The sequence below is a fragment of the Osmia bicornis genome, chromosome 2, assembly GCF_907164935.1.
Source record: "Osmia bicornis bicornis chromosome 2, iOsmBic2.1, whole genome shotgun sequence".
Taxonomy (NCBI): Eukaryota; Metazoa; Arthropoda; class Insecta; order Hymenoptera; family Megachilidae; genus Osmia; species Osmia bicornis.
Window position 1 is genome coordinate 11061318 of NC_060217.1, and position 23386 is coordinate 11084703.

The 23386-nt window shown below is 36.2% G+C and overlaps 2 protein-coding genes across 6 annotated transcripts in view; one reads left to right on the plus strand and one right to left on the minus strand.

Annotated features, from left to right (window-relative positions):
• The first annotated feature begins 7233 nt into the window (after window positions 1-7233).
• Window positions 7234-10901, plus strand: LOC114871454 (cytochrome P450 6k1-like). 2 transcript variants are annotated; one of them, XM_029177372.2, is made up of 6 exons: window positions 7234-7373; window positions 7959-8502; window positions 8855-9226; window positions 9359-9543; window positions 9855-10143; window positions 10532-10901. In XM_029177372.2, the coding sequence occupies exons 2-6, from the start codon at window positions 7980-7982 to the stop codon at window positions 10708-10710; spliced, it is 1548 nt and encodes a 515-aa protein (XP_029033205.1). In that variant the 5' UTR covers window positions 7234-7373; window positions 7959-7979; the 3' UTR covers window positions 10711-10901. The 2 variants fall into 2 exon arrangements, with proteins under 2 accessions (XP_029033205.1, XP_029033204.1); XM_029177371.2 differs by having other exon boundaries at window positions 7969-8502.
• Window positions 10902-14751: 3850 nt separating this feature from the next.
• Window positions 14752-23386, minus strand: part of LOC114871466 — a 123671-nt gene continuing 115036 nt past the window's right edge. For all 4 annotated transcript variants that reach the window (XM_029177399.2, XM_029177400.2, XM_046290123.1 and 1 more), the window contains 4 exons: window positions 22703-22940; window positions 21913-22299; window positions 21499-21750; window positions 14752-21287 (listed from right to left, as the gene is read on the minus strand). In XM_029177399.2, the coding sequence (XP_029033232.1) occupies window positions 19488-21287; window positions 21499-21750; window positions 21913-22299; window positions 22703-22940 (2677 nt within the window). In that variant the 3' untranslated portion in view covers window positions 14752-19487. The remainder of the gene's footprint in view (window positions 21288-21498; window positions 21751-21912; window positions 22300-22702; window positions 22941-23386) is intronic.

Sequence of the window (23386 nt, forward strand, 5' to 3'; positions counted from 1 at the left end):
TCAATTTTCTACGCCCCCCAACGCACACGGCGAAACGGCATGCATTAAACATCACGCATAACACATACCATCGTGTTAATCTACAGACTTTGCAGCAGTATTAGAGTCTCGATACAAATTTAAGGCTGATCGTGTACCCGTCTCTGATCGAAACAAGTGTTTCAGACAGTCTTCGACAATGTAGAAATATGACACCTGCGAGGAGGATCATTAATAGTCATTTCACTATTTATCAAAAATGATAAATTTGACAAAACACGCGGCTACCAAAGTGTTAATATTTACCTTCTTGAAAAAATAAAAAATTGTGCCCTCTTTGAAGGATTAGAATGGGATTGAAATACCTTATTGTGTCTACTTCTTTTATGTAACGTAAATCTAGTTTCGGGAATAGTTTTAGCAAGGTCGATTGCCAGCAGTATAGTTTCCCGTAATAATTATACACATTGGTCGCTCCTATTACACGCGCGTGTAATGGGTCCAGCCGCGAAATAACTATAATCTCCACGTATCACCTTATTCCGTATGCTGACTATGGTCATAAAGTATTTGTGCTAGCCGGCCACGCCAACGAAAATTATAATCAACAGCGAGTTATTTAAGTTACCAATTTTATTTCGCTCCGTCTCTCCGTCCATCGGTGGACGTGTCCTGCGGATACGCGAGCTGCTTTTCGGCTCCTCCGTCGGCGAACATCCAGAAGACAGAGGCTGTCCGCTCTATTATTAGGCGTAATGGCTCGGGAAAACTTTCATTAACTTGTCCGATGCCTAATTCATGAGGCGACCGTCGAGATACCGTGTAATCCGTACCTCCTCCGACCCCTTCGACCGATCGAACCCAATCGAGGAAATGATTCTGACCAGATGTAGAAAGAACAGAAAGATTTTTATAATCTTTTTGCTAACTTTTATGCTGTAAAACTACATTTCTTTTCTTCTTAATTAAAACAATTTAATCCTCGCATATTTTATAGAATCTCATAATTTTATTACAACTCATCTATATTTATACCATTCTTAAAAATTAAAAAGAAAAATCATATTTTAAATCATATATCCCTGCACCCCTTAGTTTATTTCCGTTTTTCCTGCCAGGAGGCGCAATGCAGGGATGTCTGCCTTGCTAAGATGTAGAGGACTGCAAGGATGTAAAGGGTGCTGGGATTCAGAGATGTAAGGGATGCAGGGATGTATAAAGGATATTGGGTTGGGCTCCGAGAGGCTCACAAAGACAAACAAATAATAAATAACTGGAAAGGGTGAGCCGAGGCCCGCGAAGAGGGATAAAATAATAAATAAAAGGGATGGTGAATGAAATGGGAAGTATTTGGAATTACTGGACATTCCTCAAGGTAAGTTGCCGACTTATCCGTCAATCGTCCGGCAGTAGGTAAGTTGTCGAATTATCGATTAATCCTCCGGCAGTCGGTAAATTGTAACTTGTTTGGCATTTTTTAGTAAATGCATTCAGGCACCGCCGACAGACTGTCGTTGACAGTATCTCGTCGGTGGCCTACCTCCGAATTCCGTGTCGGTAAAACAGCCCACGTTTGATGGGAAACTGATTTAAGCGCCACCTGAGTTATAGCGACATGCTATACCGAGTCACTTTTTGTAGTAACTACAGATGCAAAAGATTGGACATGCCTTTGTTTTCGAGGGGTTATAATTTAGGGTGCCCCAGACACCCCCAGATGAAATTAGGTCTGCATGCAGAGAGCACAGCCAGAATAACAAACGTACCTATTTTACCAGCCCCTCTTTTACCGCACTACAGACTGACATCTGAAAAGACCTAATTTTCACTCGCTCTAATTCTACTTTTTTTTTCAGAAAGCAGCACAAGACTGAGCAATTATTATTATAATTGTTTGACAAATTTGTATTCACTTTATACGCTTTAATAAATAAATCATTTTAAAAAAGCAACTGAGTTATTATTTAATTTACCAAATTTTATTTCTGAATTATATATTTAATGCCCGTAATTTTTTATCACAGTTAGTTATTTAGTTTAGTTAGTTTACATGAAAATCAAAACACAGTAATTACTTCTTAATATCAGCAAGACCTAGAACGAGGTGCGATCTCCTCAGTCCCATACCGACAGCCGAGGGGTACGGATTAACTTGTCAAACATATAGGAACCTCCATCCCCTGGGGGAGAGCGGTGGGGGAGTGTCAGATTCCTACTGACTAAAACCCCACGGTGACCGATACTGGCGCTAAAGGAGGGCTCTGGGACCTTATGTGTATTACTCCGGGCCCTCCATGCCTGGCACATTGGTGCCCATATGGGGTGCCTGGCATGTGGCCGACACCGGGGGTCGCACTCGATGCCGACTTCTACTTGGACCGCGTGCAAAGGCGTTTGGAGCCTCCACTTCTGACGCCAAGGGCCCTGACGGCTCCACTGGTTTTGGTGGTGGAGCCGTCATATCTAGTGTTGAGAGAAGGGCTGAATCAACCTCTCCTTGATTCAATTAAGAATTGCATCGTCTTTTTAAATGGAAATGCATTTTCTCTATTCTCTGTCTTCCTCAAGTGTTAAAATCGATAATTGAAAGAAACTCTATAGTCATCCAACGATGCATTAACAAAATGAATATTAAGTTTTCTAACTGAGCATCCTAAGTGAATTCTAAATTGCTGAATTACTGAATCAAGTTCAGTAAGTTCATTCCATGATGATAAATTAGAGGAATTGCTTGTTCATCGTGAACAAATAATTACTTCTGCACAGCCACTTTGATGTTCCCAAGCGTTTCCATGCACTTCTACCTCTACAATGTACACAATTTCCTGACTCATTATTTTCAAGAGATGCAGAACGTGGAGTGTTTACCGTCTGCTTGCGTGTTGATTCTGCTAGAACACGCACGAAGGAGCAGAGACCAGCGTGCGAGTCAAGGAAAATCGTAATCACACGGAAAGAAAGAATGAACGAGCTGCGATTGATGTCGGGACAAAAGAAAGAGAAGAGCTTTCGAACGCGAGAGTCTGCTGGACCTGTTTCATTCGCGTGAGCAACAAAGTAGGGAATTTCGTGACCTGACGTGACTCTACCCGGTATAAAGTAACTATACAGTGGATTGAAATTACTGTCGATCTATCATTATCCCCCGAGGACGGGTTTCCGTGATGGTAGATGGACATCCATTAAGGAAAAATTGGAACATCATGGACTGAACACGCGAACACTATTGTTTTCTACAAGCTGGAATTATACACTATGTAATACAATGCATTATGTATCTACCATAATTAAGCAGTTCACAGGTTAAAATGATTAACTCTGCTTTTAGAATTTTTAAAAATTTTAGACTCTTAAAATCTTAGAATATTAGTATATCAAAATTTCAATTTTAGAATCTTAGAATGTTAAAATAATAAAGGGATGGTAGCCTACAGTTTGGGGGTGGGATCTAGGCTCACTCTAATCCCTAACTTAATCTCTAACTTACTCTAATTTATATAATTTTATCAATTTCTCTGCTTTTAATTTTGTGGAGTTAAGTACCTAATTTGGTAAATGAGTGACTCAATAATCCTTACATAAAATTTAGTAACTCGATACTTTTGAACTATAGTGTTCCTTCTTAGTAAAGGAAAGGTTGGATCGACGATCACGGCCAATTTAATATACCATCACGAATGATTACAGCTTTTACCATTCTCGACGAACCCTCACGTAGAGAGCTTGCTCGCGGAAGCATCTTCTTATCTATCATCGTGCATGCAGCTACATAAATCATTGTTTATTATGTTACAATCACGTTCGTTTCCCACGTAACTGACGTGCAAGTAGAATGAACGATATACTCGTTTTTCCTCAAACGATTATCCGTGTCTAGGTTTTTCTATTTCTATAATAAGCGGTTAGAGTTACAGCGAGCCTTTCCTGCAAACATGTTGCAGCCATGTAAATCTTGAATTTTAAATGTATCACGGATAGTAATTGTCGATAAATCATGAACTGATGTGAATTGAAACGAATAAAAGTTTTGGAGAAGAAATGTCTATAGAATCAACGACAATGCGATTGATTTTATCTGATTTTATCATTAATGATATAAAATGATTATTGAAGTGAGTGAAGCTTTAGAAAAATTTGATTGAAACGATTTGAGAGTTTTAAAAAGACAATAAAACGATTGCAAATGTATCGTTTTTAATTCTTTTGACAACGAGTACTTAATGATTTTAATGCAAGAAGAAATTAAATGAGAATTTTTATATTGTGAGCAATTAATTAAGCAGACTGTTATCTTTGCAGGTGATATATAGATGAAATAATTAAAGAATTAATTTAGTTCTTAATCCGAAATTTGTATCAAGTTTAAGTACTTACAGTTAGACATGTATCTTATTGAAATCTCCAACCATATTATGAGAACTTGATGTATCTGCGATTCAGATACTACCTGGATGTTAAGAGTTGAAATGTTTAAAGTCAGCTAATGTTCAAGACGAGCAATCAACGTGCTAATTAAGAAGTTTACCATTTATGTTCTCAGAGTTGACGACAATTTTCTGTTTGATGAAACCATTCCAACCTTACAGTAATAACTAAGTTTAGCAATTAAGATGAGTTAATTAAGATGTTGGCATTTCTGTTCCAAATGTTCTTTACAATCTTTCCAAATCCTGAATCATTTCTAAGCTGAACGATCAACAAAATCCTGAATCATTTGTAAGCTGAAAGATCAATAAAATTATTTCGAAATACAACAGATGAAAATTATTCTCTTAAGAATCATATTATCTTTAGAAACCTTGGTTTATGATATAATTTGGAATACAATCTTATCGCAAACTCCACAATGTCTTAACCGAATTAAGATAGCTTGTATAATTCCAAATGCAAAAATTATACACACAAATAACAAATCTAATCATGGATATCGATAATACTTCACTGATAACGACAATGTCACAAAGAAAATTTGTTTGATGATATCAATCTTGAATAGTTGTTTTTACTTATAGTAGATCAATGGCTAATGGATTTTAATGATGGTGAAAGAAAAACATTAATTCAAAGTTGTTCAAACTGCGAGACGATAAAATTATTATCCAAACTGATGTGTATTTAATCAACTTCCGAGAATTATTATTGTCACGTGCACAATACATTTATGCAGATTACAATATTCCTGAAGATTTTAATAAAGACGAAATTGCATAATTTGCAAAATCATTAGAAGATAATTGACAGTAACTATAGGTGAATACTACTTCATAAGGTTACGTGAATATAAGTACCATTCTAAAATACAATACAATAATGAATGAAAATCGAATAGAAGAAAGAAAATGTTCGTGTTATGACGAGCAAGTTTTAAAACCAATTATTATATCAAGAATGTAACTCTGTGAACGACTGCATGCAAAACGATGTTCATCACGTAATGATTAGTAAGCATACGTTGTATCGCTTGTCAGTAATTATTCGTGTTTTTCTTACTTCATTATTGCATAACTGATAATTGTTTAGTGACATAGCAGGTTCACTATTTTGTTTACCTATGTAGCATGCAAAACGTACTCCGTCATTGGAGAATCTCAGAATATCCACTGAATTTCAAGAAAAATAGTATAACAGCGAAGAGATATTAAACATCTACCTCTAGATTTTTCTATAATTAGTCAATTGGTCAATCACACAAGCCTTGGATTTTGTAAAAAATCAATGTACCGTTTTTCTGATTAACTTTTTTCTCACAATGACACGATCGTTTCATTTATAGTATCGTATATGGTAAGAAAATAACATTCTTCATTTCGACGAATCCTTTCGAATACAATATATTTTCTCTAAGGAATTGTACAATTATGAAACAATATTAAAATTGTTATACTCATTTCAAATAGCAGTTTCTGCTGACTCATCTTGTGTTTTTACAGAAACATTTTTTCACTATTCTTATACGAACAATAAGTGCTGTGTCATTATCTATGCTCTTCGAGATATCCAATCTTGTTTGATTAAAGGGTAATGTCGTATAGTTATTAATTCATCCTCATATTTACAATTTTGTTGCTCCAAATTATACCGATACATGATACTTTGACCTATTTGATATGGCTCTCAAACATTTGCTGTGTCATTATTTGGCAGATACTCCTACAGTGACCTCTTCAGTTTCTTCATTAAGTATCCTTCTATTATTCGGATACAATACGCTTCTATTTTAAATTCTTTTAAAACTCTAATAAATTAGGAACGAATAATCTTGCAATCGAGCATCTAAAAACAAGATGTGGGACCCACGTTTCAGAATAAATACTTTTGTCTGCTATCAATAGTATCAATGCCTACAAATTGTTCTCTCCTACTCGAGTGTTTAATTTTGGGATGTAGAATTTTTAGAAAATTCTAATCTCTAATGTGATAAAGAAATGGAACTTGACAACCCGCTGAAAAATTTCTAAAGGTCCATATCTTTCAATCAAGAAATAAATGGTAAATGATATGCAAAAAACACACTTGCCTTTTGAACAATCGGTAAGAAAATTATTGGACTGTAAATAAAATTATAAACTCAGCAAATAATAATTTTCAGTCTAAACAGATGCTATTCGAATAATAACATAATAAATAATGGAAAATATATTAATAGGTATTTATGGTAATTTTTGAAATAGAAGAAATGAAAAGGTGATAAATTTACTTGTTAATCTAATAACATATTTTCCCAATTTTCTATTTTTCTTTCCTATTTATAAAGAAATAAAATGGCCTCACGAATAAACGACGAATAAGTTCTAAACGCAATTTTTCATCAATTTTTTGACAATTTATTCCATGAGATCTCAAAATTGATACCATTAGCATTTATTACCATAATAATGATAAGACTTCCAAAATGAAAAGAATTCACCGATGCCATTCTCAGTTTCCTTTTACATAATTTTTCGCTTCAACATTGTACTGGAATTCTATCTTCGGTAGTTTTATCAGTAACAGAGATAACGCGTTGAAACATTCGCTTGAAAACATTTAGTAAATTAATACGTAGTACATGATGTTAAAATAGTTTTATTGCACTTCATATAGTGCAAAACCTATGATTATCTTAACATTGCTCTAGCCCGATAAAAACATAAGAATCAACAACCTATTTTAGTCGAGTCATTTTAAGTTCAAATAATAATGTACTGTTCAGTAGAAACTCAAAGAGAAGGGATAAGATTGTACTCTGCGTATATATTCCTCCAAAGTATACGCAAACGTCATTTATTAAATCGCAGCTTTGGGAAGTGTCTCGTGAGAAACGTTCGTCGTAGGAATGTGATTTTCTATGTGCTGATATATTGTTTGTTAGTGAAACTAATCGGATTAAAAATAATAAATACCTTTAATTTCTGGTATTTATCTATAATTTTTATCCTTTTTTTAAAAATAATCATACATTTGTTTAACCGCAGACTCAAATACTTTTTAATTCCAAAGATCGGATATTTAATGTAAAGAGTGATTTTGATAAGCGTCTCAGAATTTCATTAGATTTTTTGGAACCCTAAACTAGTGAAATAATATAAAAGCTTCTTAATCTCCATTTTTCTATTACTTTTTAGATCAACCCCCAAGAGTTATCAATTCTTAAAAAAAGAAATTAGCAAAATTTAAATTTGTGAAAAGCAAAAAAAAATTAAATTAATAAAATTACTGAATAGAATAAAATCTTCCAGTATCTTAATTTTGTGATAATAAACTTAAGTATATAGATTCTTGGAAATTTGGTTATCTAGATTACATAATCTATAATTGTATATTCGTCTCTCCTTTTCAAACAAGGTTCCTAGACGTAAAGTCTGATCTTCCAACTGGTTATCATATTTTCTCTTATCTTTGTTATCATTGATGCTCTCTAATCTGTTTATTTATACTCAATGTATTTTTTAAAATACTTGTTCAAGAAGTCTACTAAATCGCTAAATCCTAATTCGGAGTGTTTTTTAGATCCCCTCAAAATGGCTCTGATAACGCAAAATTGGGGCCTGGACGGCCTCATCGTCTTCTCAGCCATTATGGTATACATATACTTCCTTATGAGCCGAAATTTCAAATACTGGGCGAAACGAGGGGTCATGGAGGTCCCTCGCACACTGTTACTGGGAAATTTCGGCGACTGTCTGTTGGGCAAAAGAGCACCATGCGAGTTCCTACAGGACCTCTACAACCAGTCCAAAGGACTCCCTTACATGGGTTTCTACATCTTCAACAAACCGTATTTCCTGGCACGCGATCCTGAACTCATAAAGCACATCATGGTGAAAGACTTCAACATGTTCGCTGATAGACACTCCACGGCTGATAACGTACACGATCGTTTGGGATACGCGAATCTCTTCATGATGAAGAATCCTGAATGGAAGGCTGTTAGAACAAAGCTAACACCTATCTTCACGTCAGGAAAACTAAAGAAGATGTTCGACCTGATGCTGTTGATCGCTAAAGATCTTGAAAACTGTTTGCAGTCGATGGATTTAGAGGGTGAGTGTTTTTTACGCCCCTAATCTAATCCAGTTATACTCAGGATTTCTTAATCGAGAAAATAATTGATTTCTTTAATACATTTATTGTTAATTGATTAACAGTAAATTCAATATAGTGATTGACACCAGGGATTTAAGTGAAAGAAAATGAATTATTTCATTCACAAAATATTGATACCAGAATAAAAATTACTTAGGTAGAAAAATTGAAATTTAGCCTGAAGGAAATTGTTTGTAATTTGAATATTTTAATTACCGTGGTTGGGGGGGGGGTATTTGTGATTAGCATCTCAATAGCATAGCTACTATATTAATAAAATAATTTAAAACAAATGTAATGTTTGTTCAAGGTAACGGAAAGGTGATTGAACTGAAGGATCTCTGTGCGAATGTCACCACCGATATGATCGGCAGCACTGCTTTTGGTTTGAAAGTGAACTCGTTGGAAAACCCAGACTCTCCATTCCGAGAGCATGGCAGACAAATCTTTTCTTATAGTTTAAAACGCAGTCTCGAGTTTATCATCATATTTTTCCTACCGGAATACGTGAAATACACTCGACCGAAATTATTCGGTAAAAGTACCAATGAATTTTTACGAAACGTCTTCTGGGACGTGATTAACGAGCGAATTAGATCTCAAGAGAAACGAAACGATCTCATCGATCTTCTGATCGAGCTGAAAAGGAAGCACGAAAATGACACCGATTTGGCTGACTTCAGTGAGTTAAATTTTTACCAATCGTTACAACAGGTGTTAAATTTTAATTTATAAAATCATTAAAATCAAGATCATTGTTATCAATAATATTGAACAAACATTAAAATTTGAAATTGTAATGATTGTATTTCAGAATTCGACGGCGACGATTTGGTAGCACAGGCAATTATATTTTTCACAGGTGGTTTCGAAACATCCTCGACTACCATGTCCTTCACACTGTACGAACTCGCTGTGGATCAGGAAGTTCAAAAGACCCTTAGAAAAGAGATTCACAACGCTCTTGAACAATCTGGCGGCAAAATTACATACGAAATGGTACGAAATTATTATTAAGAAATGACTTTATTCAATTGTTTCTGATACTTTCAGTTTATTTTGTAAATTAAGGGTTTCCGACAAAAAGCTGTACCAAGTGATAGAGCAGATTTTTTTCTTGAGAAAATTATCAAAGAAAATTAGAAAAGACATTTGATAAAAAGTTAAAATAATTTGAAGACAGACAACCTCTATGTTTCCTACTATCCTCGTTATACCTACTATTACAATTACTTCTATTTTTTCTACATATTCTGATTTAATGAATTCCTGTTTTACATATCCTAATTTAATGAATTCCTTTTTTACAGATTACGACTCTGCCATACCTCGATATGGTAATTTCAGAAACCCTTCGTAAATATCCACCTCTGGCATTTTTGGACCGTGTCACTACAGCTAATTACAAAGTACCAAATTCTGATTTAGTGTTGCCAAAAGGCACACCAGTATATATACCCATGATGGGAATACATAGAGATCCACAATACTATCCAGACCCAGACAAATACGACCCATCGAGATTCACCGAAGAAAATAAACAAAAGAGACCAAACTTCACTTACTTCCCCTTTGGCGAAGGACCCCACGTGTGTATTGGTAAGTCAAAATTCATAATTCATAATTAATTTTTAACATATTTCATTGTTTTATATATACACCAAGGAAGAACCAATACATAGCATTAAATCAATAATTCTGCTCTTTAAAATGCTATAGAAGAATTATTATTATACTAATTTGAATACTTGATTAGTATTATTATACTAATTCTCCTGTTCTATAAATGTAGAAATGAGTATTTTTAATTTAATTTAATTTAATTTAATTGTTTAAGGTCGTATACACTTCGTGGCTATTAGCGACCACTGTTACATTTGTTGTTTTTTATTACAATCCAAATATTCAGAGATGAAAACCTAGATACTCGAAAGTTTAAAACTGAAAATTAAACAAATTTGTTAATTCGTGATAATTTTCATTTCAGGCCTTCGATTGGGATTGATGCAATCGAAACTTGGAGTTGTACAGTTGATAAAGGATTATGAAGTGACAGTTTGTGATAAAACAACTATTCCAATGACTCTGAATCCCAGAGGACTCACCACGACAGCTGAACATGGAATATACGTGAATTGCCGGAAGCTTACAACAGTTGCCGGTTAAATTGCCTTAGAATTCTATGAACTACTTTTGTATTAGATATGATTAATGATTTGGTACTCTTTATTCTATCTCTCTCCTTCAGGCGTTTTCCAAAGATTTCTTATTTTCAAAACAGCCTAAAAATTGTAACTATACACGACACTGGATGTTGTGTGATGCTAGACTGAAATAAACATCACTGTAAAAATGAATAGTTTGTTGGAATCTTCTTCTGGTTCATTCTGAAATAAATCATCCTACAGAGTGAGCCAAGAATCACTTTCATTTTGTTCCTAATAATTATTTATAGTTATTGTTAATTAGAGAAAAGAATATCTGAGTTAATAAATAATTTTCTAATTAAAGTTTGCGGTTTTATTTATTTGTACAAAGTAGTCAGAAAGTGACTTTTGCTCCACCCGGTACTTTATTTACACGGACATATGTATATATATATATTTGTTTTATTCACTTAATTCTCATTTACAAAAGAGACTAACCGGCTGGCCGCCCGCCACATGGTTACTTACAATTAAATCTCTGTAATATATTAGTACGACACCTTGGAATCAAATTGGAATGATGGATACAATTGGTATCCTGGCAGCCCATTCGTATTGTTCGACGATGCCATTCAATTATGAGTTCATTGCGATAATTGTATAGATCATTGTCGTAATTTTAGAGGGGCCAGAGTGGGCCTAGTTCCCCTAAAAATTTAGATTGCCATTTCCTCCAAAATCAATCTCCATCATTCTAAAGTCTTAAGATTAAAAAATTTTAAAACTTCCAAATTTCAGATTTCCTATATTTGAGAATTTAAAAATTGCAAATATTCCAAATTTCAGATCTACATTTGAGAATTCAAAACTTTTAGATTTCTGTTTATTTCAGAATTCCAGAATTAGAAATCATCAAAATTTTAAATTTCCTACTTTTCAGAATTCCAGAATTATAAATCATCAAACTTTCAGAATTTCAAAATTACTGATTTTGCAAAACAGAAAAACAATTGATAGTCATCGTAGAACAGCAACGAATCGGTGATTAAATTTGTTTCACGGTACTCTTACACACAATAATAATAATAACTATACAATTAATCGTTTACAATATCGTGATAGAAACTCGCCAGCGAGCTCAGCCGTTATTTCACATCCTCCGTTCCATGCTTCTCTCTCTTCCTCTCTAACCCAGGTAAATATACGTTATACATACATCTAGGATGTTAAGTAGCTTACACATACCAAACAAATTACAATATATGCATTAATTCTTACATTTCATGCAACTACATCAGAATTAGGTCTTATTTTTCATTCAGGAATTCTGTTTCCCAGAGTTGGGAATAAATAATTTTTCATTCCAAGAAAGAAATTATTTATCATGCTCGAATAACTTGTTTTATTCGAAGCATGGATTGCTGCACCTATGCAAGCTGATACCAATCTGCATACACTGCAATCTACCTGCATCATAAAATTGAAGAGTCGTTGCATCAATTGCAAAATGTTTCATTATGTGTAAGCAACTATAGTTTTTGTTAGTACAATTCGCGTATCTTGAGCTGTACCTTCGCCACCTTAATTGCAGGCCATCCTGTTAACCTTTATCGTGCGTTCACAGCATGCGTGTTAACACGACACAGTCCAGTTCGTTTCACGTATTCCGTGAACTCGCGTGAGATGGTGATTTAAATAATAAATCAGGAAATAATAAGAAGAATATGAGAGAGGAGACTTCCTTTCGTACTCTAGGATTGCTGTAATTTAAATCCAATGAAAATAAATGAAAAATCGTGGAGATCAAAGTGCTGGCTGTTCGCAGAACTGGAAAACTTGTTTCACTTAATTTTGTTGTTTTAAATTTTCAACATTCAGAGTTATGGCTGGGAAGAGGATTTTCATTTAGAAAAATTTAAGAACTCCTTTAACTAAAGAATATTCAATCTATTGAATATGGAAAGATATTTTATGGTTTCAATAAGATTTCATATGCAGGCTCGATTTAGTTTCCACTTATAAAGGGACTACATTGGAAATGTTATGAAAATTGTGCAGAAATTCTGGTATTCAATCGTCGATGTAGATTTATGAAATGAACCCTTGGAGAACTTTATAAAATGTGGAAACATATTTTATCGACTGAAAGTCGAACTGGAAGGGCTTTCCGCGTTTCAACGAAATGTAATATTTGGAATTGAAAATTCACATAGAAGTAAGATAATTATTTAAAATTACGTAATAAATTGACTCGCGTTTCCTGAATTTTTCATTCTGGTAATTGGAAACGTGTCGTTAAAAGCATAGTGTTATAAATTTTCATTTTTAAAAATGTCAGGAAAAAAGGACTTCTGCTACTGAAAACATTGATCAAGTTAAAACAACAATATAAATAATGTTCAGATATTCCCAATACAAATATCAGATTAACAGAGATTTTACACTTTCGCGTTTAATTAATAATGTAACAGTGGATTTTTCATATTATGCTCTTCATCGATAATGCATGAACCGTTCATTTCACAATTATCGAAAATCATGTATTACATTAAATAAACAAATCCCCCGAGGTATATTACAACATGTTTAAGCGTCGATTTTCACTGAATCATTCGCGAAATGATTATTTCATCAACTTGTTCGCGATATATTGGTCAACGTTTTAATTACAAAGTAATATTTCCACTTGGGTTTAATTGAATTTATTGGATCCCTGGGGCTACCAGCTTGTCAAGCTAATTACGTGCTTTGCTACAAAATATTACTATTACCTCGACTGGTTAATTTAATACCTGGAATATTAATATTCTGTTGAATTATTCGAAATATTATTATCGTCATATTCATCTTTACATGTTGTACAGTATAGCAGACTTTTCCAAGGAAAATGGTGATGTCCATCTTCCCTTTCCATAGTCTTGTACTAATATTTCTTCGATCCACTGTGTATTCATGAAAATGCTTGAACCAACATTTTACCAAAATAACAAACAACGTAAAAGAAAATACTCAGAAATAGCTTCTCCGTTGCAACAAATTCGCTGGCAAACAAATTATTCACTACAAACATTTTCATATCCCTATTTTGATAATCAAAGCTGTTTCCACTTGCTGCAGAAACCACTGATTCGTTTCTCATTTCATTAAACAAAGAGTATGCGGAACGCAAACAGGAATTGTTGACTTTAAATTTTACTTCCACTGTGATTTTCAAACAATACGTTGAAATTGAAATTTTTTAATTATATGATTGCAAAACAGGAACTTACAAGCATTTATAGCTAAAATAATAATATGTTAGCAATATTTTAGGAATATTTGGAACATTTAATAAAATGAATAGAAACCTTTTTGAAAGATTATAACAAAATGAATGAAAGCATGTTTTTATCTTCAAAAATGGCAAAACTTTGAATTTCTTTTTCTTCAAAACTGGACCTCTGAGTCGGCACGATAAAAGTGAACATAAAACGAAGAGAAATCATCTCAGCGTGTCTCGATTCACAACTTAGTCGCTACATTTCCATTTATACACGTTCATTTAGCGATCCGCATCTCGCTAATTAGCTTCGTTTTCTCTGCTTGAAGCTTATCGAACGAGCGACGAGACACGATTCCACGAAGGTCGCAGACAAGGGAACAAGATAGACGAGGGTGGTGATATTCGTGGTATTCGGATCTCACACGTTGGCCCACATTTTCGATTCTCATCGGGATGATTCATCCTTTTTCCACGAGAAAAGAACCTATCCATTACGCTCCTTTAATTGACGGGAATAATTGGGACACGAGAGCTACCTCGAATAAAATGATCAATTGACGAGTAGAAACACGATATCGTGCTACCTACGATACGATTGGACCTTCGAATTTTCCTTCAGTTTTTCCTCTGGTCCTGTATTAAAGTTCCGACTCGAAAGGGAGATCCCTTTCGAAAATAATGGTATTCAAGGGATTCGATTGTCCGATACAGATGGTCCGAGTGTTTACAAGAAAAATCGATTCGATACTGACTCGTAAATTACCGTCTAGGAAGTGGCAAATAAAAATATTGACGAAGTTCAGGCACAGAGAGCGAGTGATCGAATGGAAAAAGCGTCTGATTTTAATTCGATTGAATGGTTTTGATAGAATTCTAAACGGTAAAATCGAACACTTTTTCACTTCTACCACCGAGAAGTTTAATAATTTAAATTACATCGTTCGTTGAGATTTAACGTAGTTCACTTTCTGTAGTGCGATTCTTGAAGGTCCATTCATATTTACAAACATTGAGTACGTCAGATATGTAATATTCACAAAGATTGTTACATTTATCAATACAATGAGAGAGCACTCGTAAAAAATACTTGTCATACATTTTTCCTTAATGCAATCATCGGCTACAAAGGGGTGAAGAGAGGCCTTCGAGTGGGGATTGAAAAATCATATTTTATCGAATGTCTTAGAAAATTTTCAACATTTTAGAAATTTAATAATATGTATTACAAAAGTGGACCTTAATTAAAACAATGCTTATTTTGAATAAAAATTGTTAATAAACACTTCAATAAAAAGGAATGCGAAGAATGCAAATTTATTTGCCAACCTTATATCATTGAAAATGTCTGTAGGTATGAATGGACTTTAAAATGTAACGTAACATGTAACGTATTATGTAATGTGACAGTTCTTTAACAAATGACAGAAGCTAGTGCTGATCCATGCAGTATAGAATCTTCCTAGTATAAGAACGTCCTTTATTTAATCCAAGGATTTTCAATTTATATTCCATAAAAGGATTTCGCGATAAACTTAAATAAAAATTTAGAAAAGTGTTAATATTTCAAGGGAAAGGGGTAAAAAATTTTATATTAATGCGAAAGATGTTCTGTAACTAAAAAGAATGGAGTATTACTGGTGTAATATTAAAACATAACATTAAAACATTAAATAATGATTCTTCAGAAATATTAAAATATGTAACTATAGAATTTGAGAATGAGTTTGTAAAGAATACTGGTATAAAATAAAACAAAGACTATATTTAACAATATATTTTTGGAGAAACAAAATTCGAATAAAAGTTCCAGTGCACTTGCATTCCTCTCATCGTCAGATAGAAAGAATGTTCAATACACTTCAAACGAATCACGTTACATTACACGATATGTAACACGTTACATCACACCCATATATCCGCACCCTTACATTCATCGATACCATAGCCTTCAAAGTTTATAAAAATTCTTCAAAGGGTTAAATGTTTCACTCGGGATAGATCAATAAAAATACGTCCAAATCCTACATGCCATGGGAAGAGATTGATAAGAACACTAATTATAGATCAGTAAATTATAATGATCGAATGAAAGAATCGAGTTCCTTTGATGAAGAAATTGACGACAAAGAACTCATTAAATGAACAATGTTATTAAAAATAGAGATCGAAAGAAGCTTCAAATTTGACCACGGTTTTAATGAAGATATTTTATTAAGAGAAAAAACAAATTTTTTATATCGAGGACGGATAACAAAATACTTTGTATTTTATTCCTCAATGATATTTAAATTCAACATTCGAGTAAAAGATACGTGGAATTTAATAATGAATCTACTGAAAATGAGTTCCTCCTTTAATAATAATTAAGATTATAATTTTCCCACATTAATTAAGAGAAAAATACGTCATATTGATATGTGTCATTTACAAATAATGATAAATGATGGCTAAAAATAACTCAGTCAAGAGTTTAATCGAATTGATTACGTTAAAATCAAGACAAACGAACAAGCAATAATCTTACAAATTTCAAAGTAGACTGTAAGGTGAACCCGATTCAAGAACCGACTAGGAATTCTCACGAATACGACACAGTATCTTCTCGTTAACAAATATTCCTTGAAAATTTCAATAAAAAGCACATTTTTCTAAAACATTGAACGAGCATTACACGGAATGCAAAGGGCAGCTCGCGCGGACGCTGGATGTTTCTTCCCGCTATACGATCGCCATAGAAACCGAAGAAATCGGCCAAAAAATTACAAAAAAAATCTGTTTTTGGGCCGATAAAGGTGATAACGTAAGACTAGACTTCAACAATACATGCGGCGCATAATCGCCGGACAGACACACTGCTGGTGGAGTATAAAAATATAAACATCTAAAAAATGAAAAAGCGAGACGCCGTTACGCAGAGAACTGATTGTGTGTCGAGGATGGACCAACTAATCGCGAAGGGTATTATACGTTAGGCTAACACACACGTTCCAAGGCCGTGGACAGATTTGTCGATCCATTAAAAATTTAGCGAACGAATTAAAATTTCGATATTTTGATATTTTAAAACATTTCGAGCATGATATGTCTTTAACATTTTAATAAAAGTTAAAATGTCTTAGGTGCTTTGTAGGGGGTTGGAAATAATTTAATTTATTTACCCTAACTGTTTACGGGGTTGTTTAATCATTTTCCTTGAATGTTTCAAAATGCTAATTAAGATAATTAATGTAAAGTGATGACAGTACACTCGCGATTAGATCAAGAATCCAGGCTCCCATCTTTCCCCTTTGGTGGTCCCGAGGAGAATGACGATGGAGGGGAGGAAGCCGCGTATATAAGGATCTATGGCGACCCACCACTTACGTACGAAGATTTTTACGCGGGAAAATTTGAATATTTATCTCGTTATTCGTACTCTTCAGTTATATACTAAATTTTGTGATATATAATAAGTCAAAATATTATTATTTCTTTTCAAATTATTAATTATCATTAATATCGTCAAAATTGGAATTTTGAAAATTTCCTATATCCCTATTTTCCCTGCGGAAAGCTGATTTAATCGCCAGTGTACTTATTCGTCCTTGTTTTTCGCGCATAAGGACCAAAAAGTTTCCTTCTATTTCTACCCTTATTGTTAGCCAAAGGTAACAAAAATCATTTCAATTATCTATTCCCCCCGATTGTCTAATAAATTAAAACGAAAATCACCGAGAAATGAAATATTTTAAAGTGATTTAGGATCATTTTGTTCGTCCCTACGTCGTTCGATTGATTATCCATTTGCAGCCTTTGAATCAGAGGAAGACACCTTCTCACGAGGAAACACCGTTTATTTAATATTCATCTAAATTTCTGACAGATCAACAAAATCATTTACTGTGCGAGTCGTTGCGTTTCAAAAAACCATTTCATCCCTTTCTTCGCGACGCGTACGCGAGAATTGTTCATTTACTTTTCCCTGTTCCTTTGATTTATTTATTTTTTTTTTAATTAGGGGAGATCATTGATGAGAAATTAACTTTCAACCGTAGTTATTCGACACGACACGTTCGCCTAGATTCGTTCATTTTCTATCAGCGCCTGCTTCTCTATCATATAGTTTTGTTTTCTGCTCTTTTCTTTCTCGTACGATCTTCTTTCAATTATATATTCATGTACTCTCGTCTCAATGGGAGTTGCATACTCTTTTTTTTCACCTCTTTGTATACATTGCGTCTTGCATATATTTATATATATATTTCTTGTATGTATATATATATGTATGTATGTATAATAACGAACAACATTAAGGATTATTCATTAGGCTATTCTTTTAATTGGACAATAAATAAAATAGTCTATATACCGTGTCTTCTGTTCCTCTATTCTTTCAGGCCGTCCATCTAAATCTCTCTTCTCTTTCTCGTTCATATACTTTTCTATTTGTTCATCCTTTGTAATTTTTTTTTTTTTCATCTTTCACTTGACACTCGTCGAAACGTATAATCTGAACATTCATAAATCTCATTGTTCACAATTTATTTATTAATTTTTTTTTTTAAACCACATCTCTCTTTCGCGCAGTCTCCCTTTCACTCGTTCATTCACACTACTCTCGGAACGGAGATCGTTAATTAGGAGCAATATACATATATTTGGTATTTGCCACCTGTTCGACAGTTTGGCTTCGATGCGAACGTTAATTACACTCACACATCTTCTGGCTACATTTGGAAACAGCTAATCGACATACTACACGCACGTGCTATAAGACATAATTTTTTTTTTTTTTCATTTTGAGTTTATTTCAAATAGTCGAGAGACTTTCCCTTTCAATTCTCCCTTTCGTCAGATACTACTAGTGTCTTCGACGCGACAGAACAGACACATTGCGCGAACGTCATCTGCCCTTTCATCGAAGAGGAAGCTTCTCGATATGGCGGTGCACGATCGCGTTCGATCGGTATCCGAATACACGTGGTCCAGAAAAACGATCAAATTTTCTCAAGATTCTAATAAAAAAAAAAAAAGAAAAAAAGAAAAATTTTCCTCGAGTCGTACGCAGACAAATGCTGCTCGAACAGAGGATCGTCACGATCTCGTGAAGCTCGATCGATCGTCGTCCCGTTCAACCGGAAAGTCTCGTCAGAAATGTCTTTACCAAGAACATTTATCGCGCTGGATCGAGCTGAATAACGTTTTCGATCGATGATCTTGGTCTGAGAACATCGTTGACCAAGTCTAGCCAGTCGAGAGTACACGAAACGCGTCACTCGACTTTCTTCATCCTCGGACTAGCTTGCCAGGTTCCCCCGGTCGCGAGAACGATACTTCGATCACTGTTACTTTCAGCCTTCGTCAAACGATCTTTGGCTCCGTCTCCCTTCTTCGATCATCGATTCGCCTCGCGAGAAAGCGGTCAGCCCGCTCGAGGATCGACGAACGAAACGATTGTAACCGTTTCAACCGCTGCAACACAAGAAATTCTCGGCCAGCCACTTGTTCAGCCCTGACAACTGTTTCTCGGAAGAGTCCTCGGCCGCTAGGCCGTATCACTTGATCTCCTCCCGACTCGGTGAACGCGGGGGATGCGAGGACAACGGAGTCTCTGACACTTGTCTCTTGGGTCTGAAGCTCGCCGTCAACGAGGAGATCCAACCGCTCGGAGATTGGGAGGTTTGGTCATGCAAAGAGTCGCTGTTGCTGTTGCTCCTGGTGCTGTCGATGCTCATGCCGGACTTGAATCGCGATAGCAGACCCGGAGAAGCCTTCTTGGACGTGGCTGGCGAGGAGAACACGGGTTTCTTCTGGGTCTTCGTCGAGTCTTTGCATAGCATCGAGTCGAGGCTACCCGTGTGAGCACGCTCCTCTGTCTTCTTTGGCTCCAACGAACCGAGCATCACGCTCTCCGTCTGCTTCGCCATCTTCGAGATGTCCTCCATGCTCGCCGAGCTTCTTCTGATCTCTACCTTGCCTATATCTTCGTGCACGCTCTCCCTGGACGCTTTCGTCTCCTTCACAATGATCTCGGGCTTCTGATTCTTCGCGCGCACATCTATTTCCACGAACTCGATGTCCAAACTCGGTTGATCCTTCACCTCCTTCAAACTCTGCGATTTACCTTCCGGGTTCGAGAAATTCCGTCTGTGTTGCGACAAAGCGGTTTCGCACAACGCACCTGGAAGAGCTTCCAGCGAGGTGGACGACCTCTTCTCTTTGGCGAACACCGTTCTCCAGCTTTTGTTCTTGCAGTCGGTGGATTTCCTTACTTTTGGCAGAGTCATCGCACGCTTGTCCACCGAGGACAGCTCCACTACCGTGGCTATAGCTTTAGTCTCCTTGACAGACGGTTTCATCAGGTTGCATCGTTTGCAAACCGATAGCGAATTGTTATGTCTAGAAGATGTGGTGGCCGTAGCCGGGTTGCTCACCGAGTTGCTTTTGTTCAACGTCTTCGCGACATGCTTGGTGGGCTTCTGCGTGGGCGGCTCTTTCGAATCGAAGCTGATGCTCAGACGATCCGTGAAGTTCCTTAATCTAGATAAGATCGACTTGTGATTGTTGGATCCAGTTTTATCGTCGCAGCAGCAACGGAGTCCGACCGATTCCCTCTGAACCTCTTTGCGACTAGATCTGACCTCCTGATCGTTCTCCGTTAAACTACTCGTCTTCTTCAGATTGTTCCTAGGCTGCGTGTCCACCACTACCACGTTACCGTTTCCCTCGACTAGCTTTCGTTCGTTCAATTTCATGTCCAACAGGGCCATGTCGTCTCTCTCCAGCTCCTCCAGAATCATCCTAGTCTCTTCAGCCGATCTCGAACTCACCGGTGAACTTAGATCACTGGCAAGATTCTCTCCCTTGCTGCGTCTCCTTTCGTGCTCTCTGACAGCCCTGGCCAGGTCGTGATTATGATAATCCAGTGAAGATTTTTCACGACTACCCTTCCGGCTACCCGGGTAGCTTTTCCTACCTGTTGGCGGGCCGGCTATCGTGCCCTCCGTCGAGATCTTGAACTTCAACGTCTTCTCGCTGATTTCCACCTCAGTCGCTGTCTCCGCATCCGAGCTCTCGTGGTTCTCCGCATCCTCCCCGATCAGGTTCTCCGTGATGTCTTCGTCGGTGGATCGCGATCGCGAATGAATCGTTCCAGCGGATCGCTTCGAGCGCATACTGTGCGACGAGGTGGATTTCACGACCGTGGATGAACCATTGCCACCGGAAGTTGTGGTCATCAGCGCCGATTCACCTAGGTCGGCCACGCTTTTTCTGTGGTGACGCTCGTCCTTTGCCGCTTCGTTCAATCTACGGTAGTATTCCAATGCCTCCCTCACTGGCTGAACTATCAGGCTCTGAAACAAAGGATTTTCAGTTTTTGTTAATTTCGTTTTATTTATTATTGCAAAGAGGATGGATCGTTTTAGCAAGTAACGATTTCACGTCTTAATAAGACATTTCCGTTCGTTATCTCGCCTTCTTAACGTGCAATAATCCGAAAGGTTGAAACGAAAGCTGTTAAGACGATAAACGCACTTAGCATGATAGAGCTGGTAATAAAAGTACCTGCAGCTCTGGTAATAGTTCCCCGAGGGCCTCAAAAAGAGGAAGTAGAACGAGCCCGATGAAACTGACTTGGGACGAAGGTTTCGTTACTTTGTCACGATCCATAAACGGTGTCACAGGAAGTCCTTCGAGCTTCTCTGCGTCGCTCTGTTTGAAGAATTCCTGAAGCAACCTGTCCAGCCACGGTTCCGCGACCTCCATCGGTCGGGCCTCGTTGCTGATGTCTGCTACTTTAATGAGGATCATCGACAACTGAAATCAATTGACATCGGCAAATCTGAAGTTTTTTTTCTCAAATCAAAGATTTGAAGATTTAAATATTACGAAAGAATTGAATTCTTTCGTCGTATCTTTATAGTATGATATTCAACTATGTAATTATCATATTTCATGTAATTAAAAATGAAGGCTAACCAGATTGATGTGAGCCTTGTTGGAGTAATCGAACTCCGGTACGATGTCGGTGAATTGTCCAAGGATTTCGTTATGCCTGGCCATGTCTGTCGCAAGAATACATCTGATGATTCCTTCGCGTACGATTCGATACGTGGTATTGTCCAAAGAGGCGAGTATATTGCACTCGGGCGCTTCTAGAACCCGAAACGCCACGGAGCAATGATGATTCTCCAGGGGCGAAATGTCGTTGTAACGCAAAGCCAACTCGGTACGAGCATTGATTTGATAGATGTTATTATATCCAGGATGATCTAAATCGTGGCAGATACAGGAGACGATCAATATGAAAACCTCGAGATTACCGATCCGTGACGGTAGATTTACTGCCCAGGCTATCGCGTACATCTGTAAAGATTCAATAAAGCGTTATTAGCGTTATTAATATTCATTAGTCCATTTCTAAATGGTAGAGCAATTATTATCAATTACAATTGAGAAACTAGTAATTTTACAATGTACATTAAATTATAAAAATTTTTAATTTTATAAAGCATATGAAATATCATCCTTTAATAATATCATCGAATTGCAAGTACAACACGTACATTTCAAAAACCAGAAGGAAGTCATTTTTAATTTTTTTCATAATTTTTTATGCATATATTTTGCAATGCAAATGTAAGCAGTATTCAGGAAATAAACTTTCAACTCGTGTCTGTATCACCGCATAGAAGAAGTTCATTAAAATGCAATTATCACGAACACGAACTCTACATCAATATGTGTTCTCGTATCTATAGATACTTGCCATTTGCGCCACGCAAAAGCAGTGCCTGAAGTTATGAAACGGCACTTCGTTATAGTTGTTGTAAACTTCGTAGAGGAAGTTCCTCAGGATTGGTAAAGGAATGTTAAACTTTTGAGGTAGGTCCAGCTCGACGAACATCGTCTGCAGCATCAACAGGAGTTCTTCGTCCTCCCACTGTCGTGCATCGAAAGCTGGCGAGCGTAGCCACTCTCGAACGTTAGACGACACTGATACGTCGCTGAAACAAAATTATACGACATTATCGTACGTTCCCTGATAATTTAACGAGTTAAATGTCGTGGAAGTGGTCGATGATATAATATAATAGCTTTGGTATTAAAGCCTTGAAGAGGTAAATGTTGTGTACTTTTTATGGTAGCGTTAGTTACATGTACAGCGTCGAGCATAGTAGGCTTCCCTAGGAAAAATGGTGATATAATAGGCGTGGAAATCTATGGGAAGGGCAAGAAATCAGAAAAGCTTGCAAGAAGGAAGGCATCGCCATTTGCCCTAGGGAAGCCTACTTTGCTCGATACTGTACAAATATCAGTTTCTATTCAATCACTAACTTCCAGCAGACGTGTGATTCAGTGAAAATAAAAGCTGATCTTCGTTGAAAGCTTCGAATTTTTATGGGATCGTTAAAGCTTTTCTTCGAGTGAAATTAATTAAATTAATGTCGTT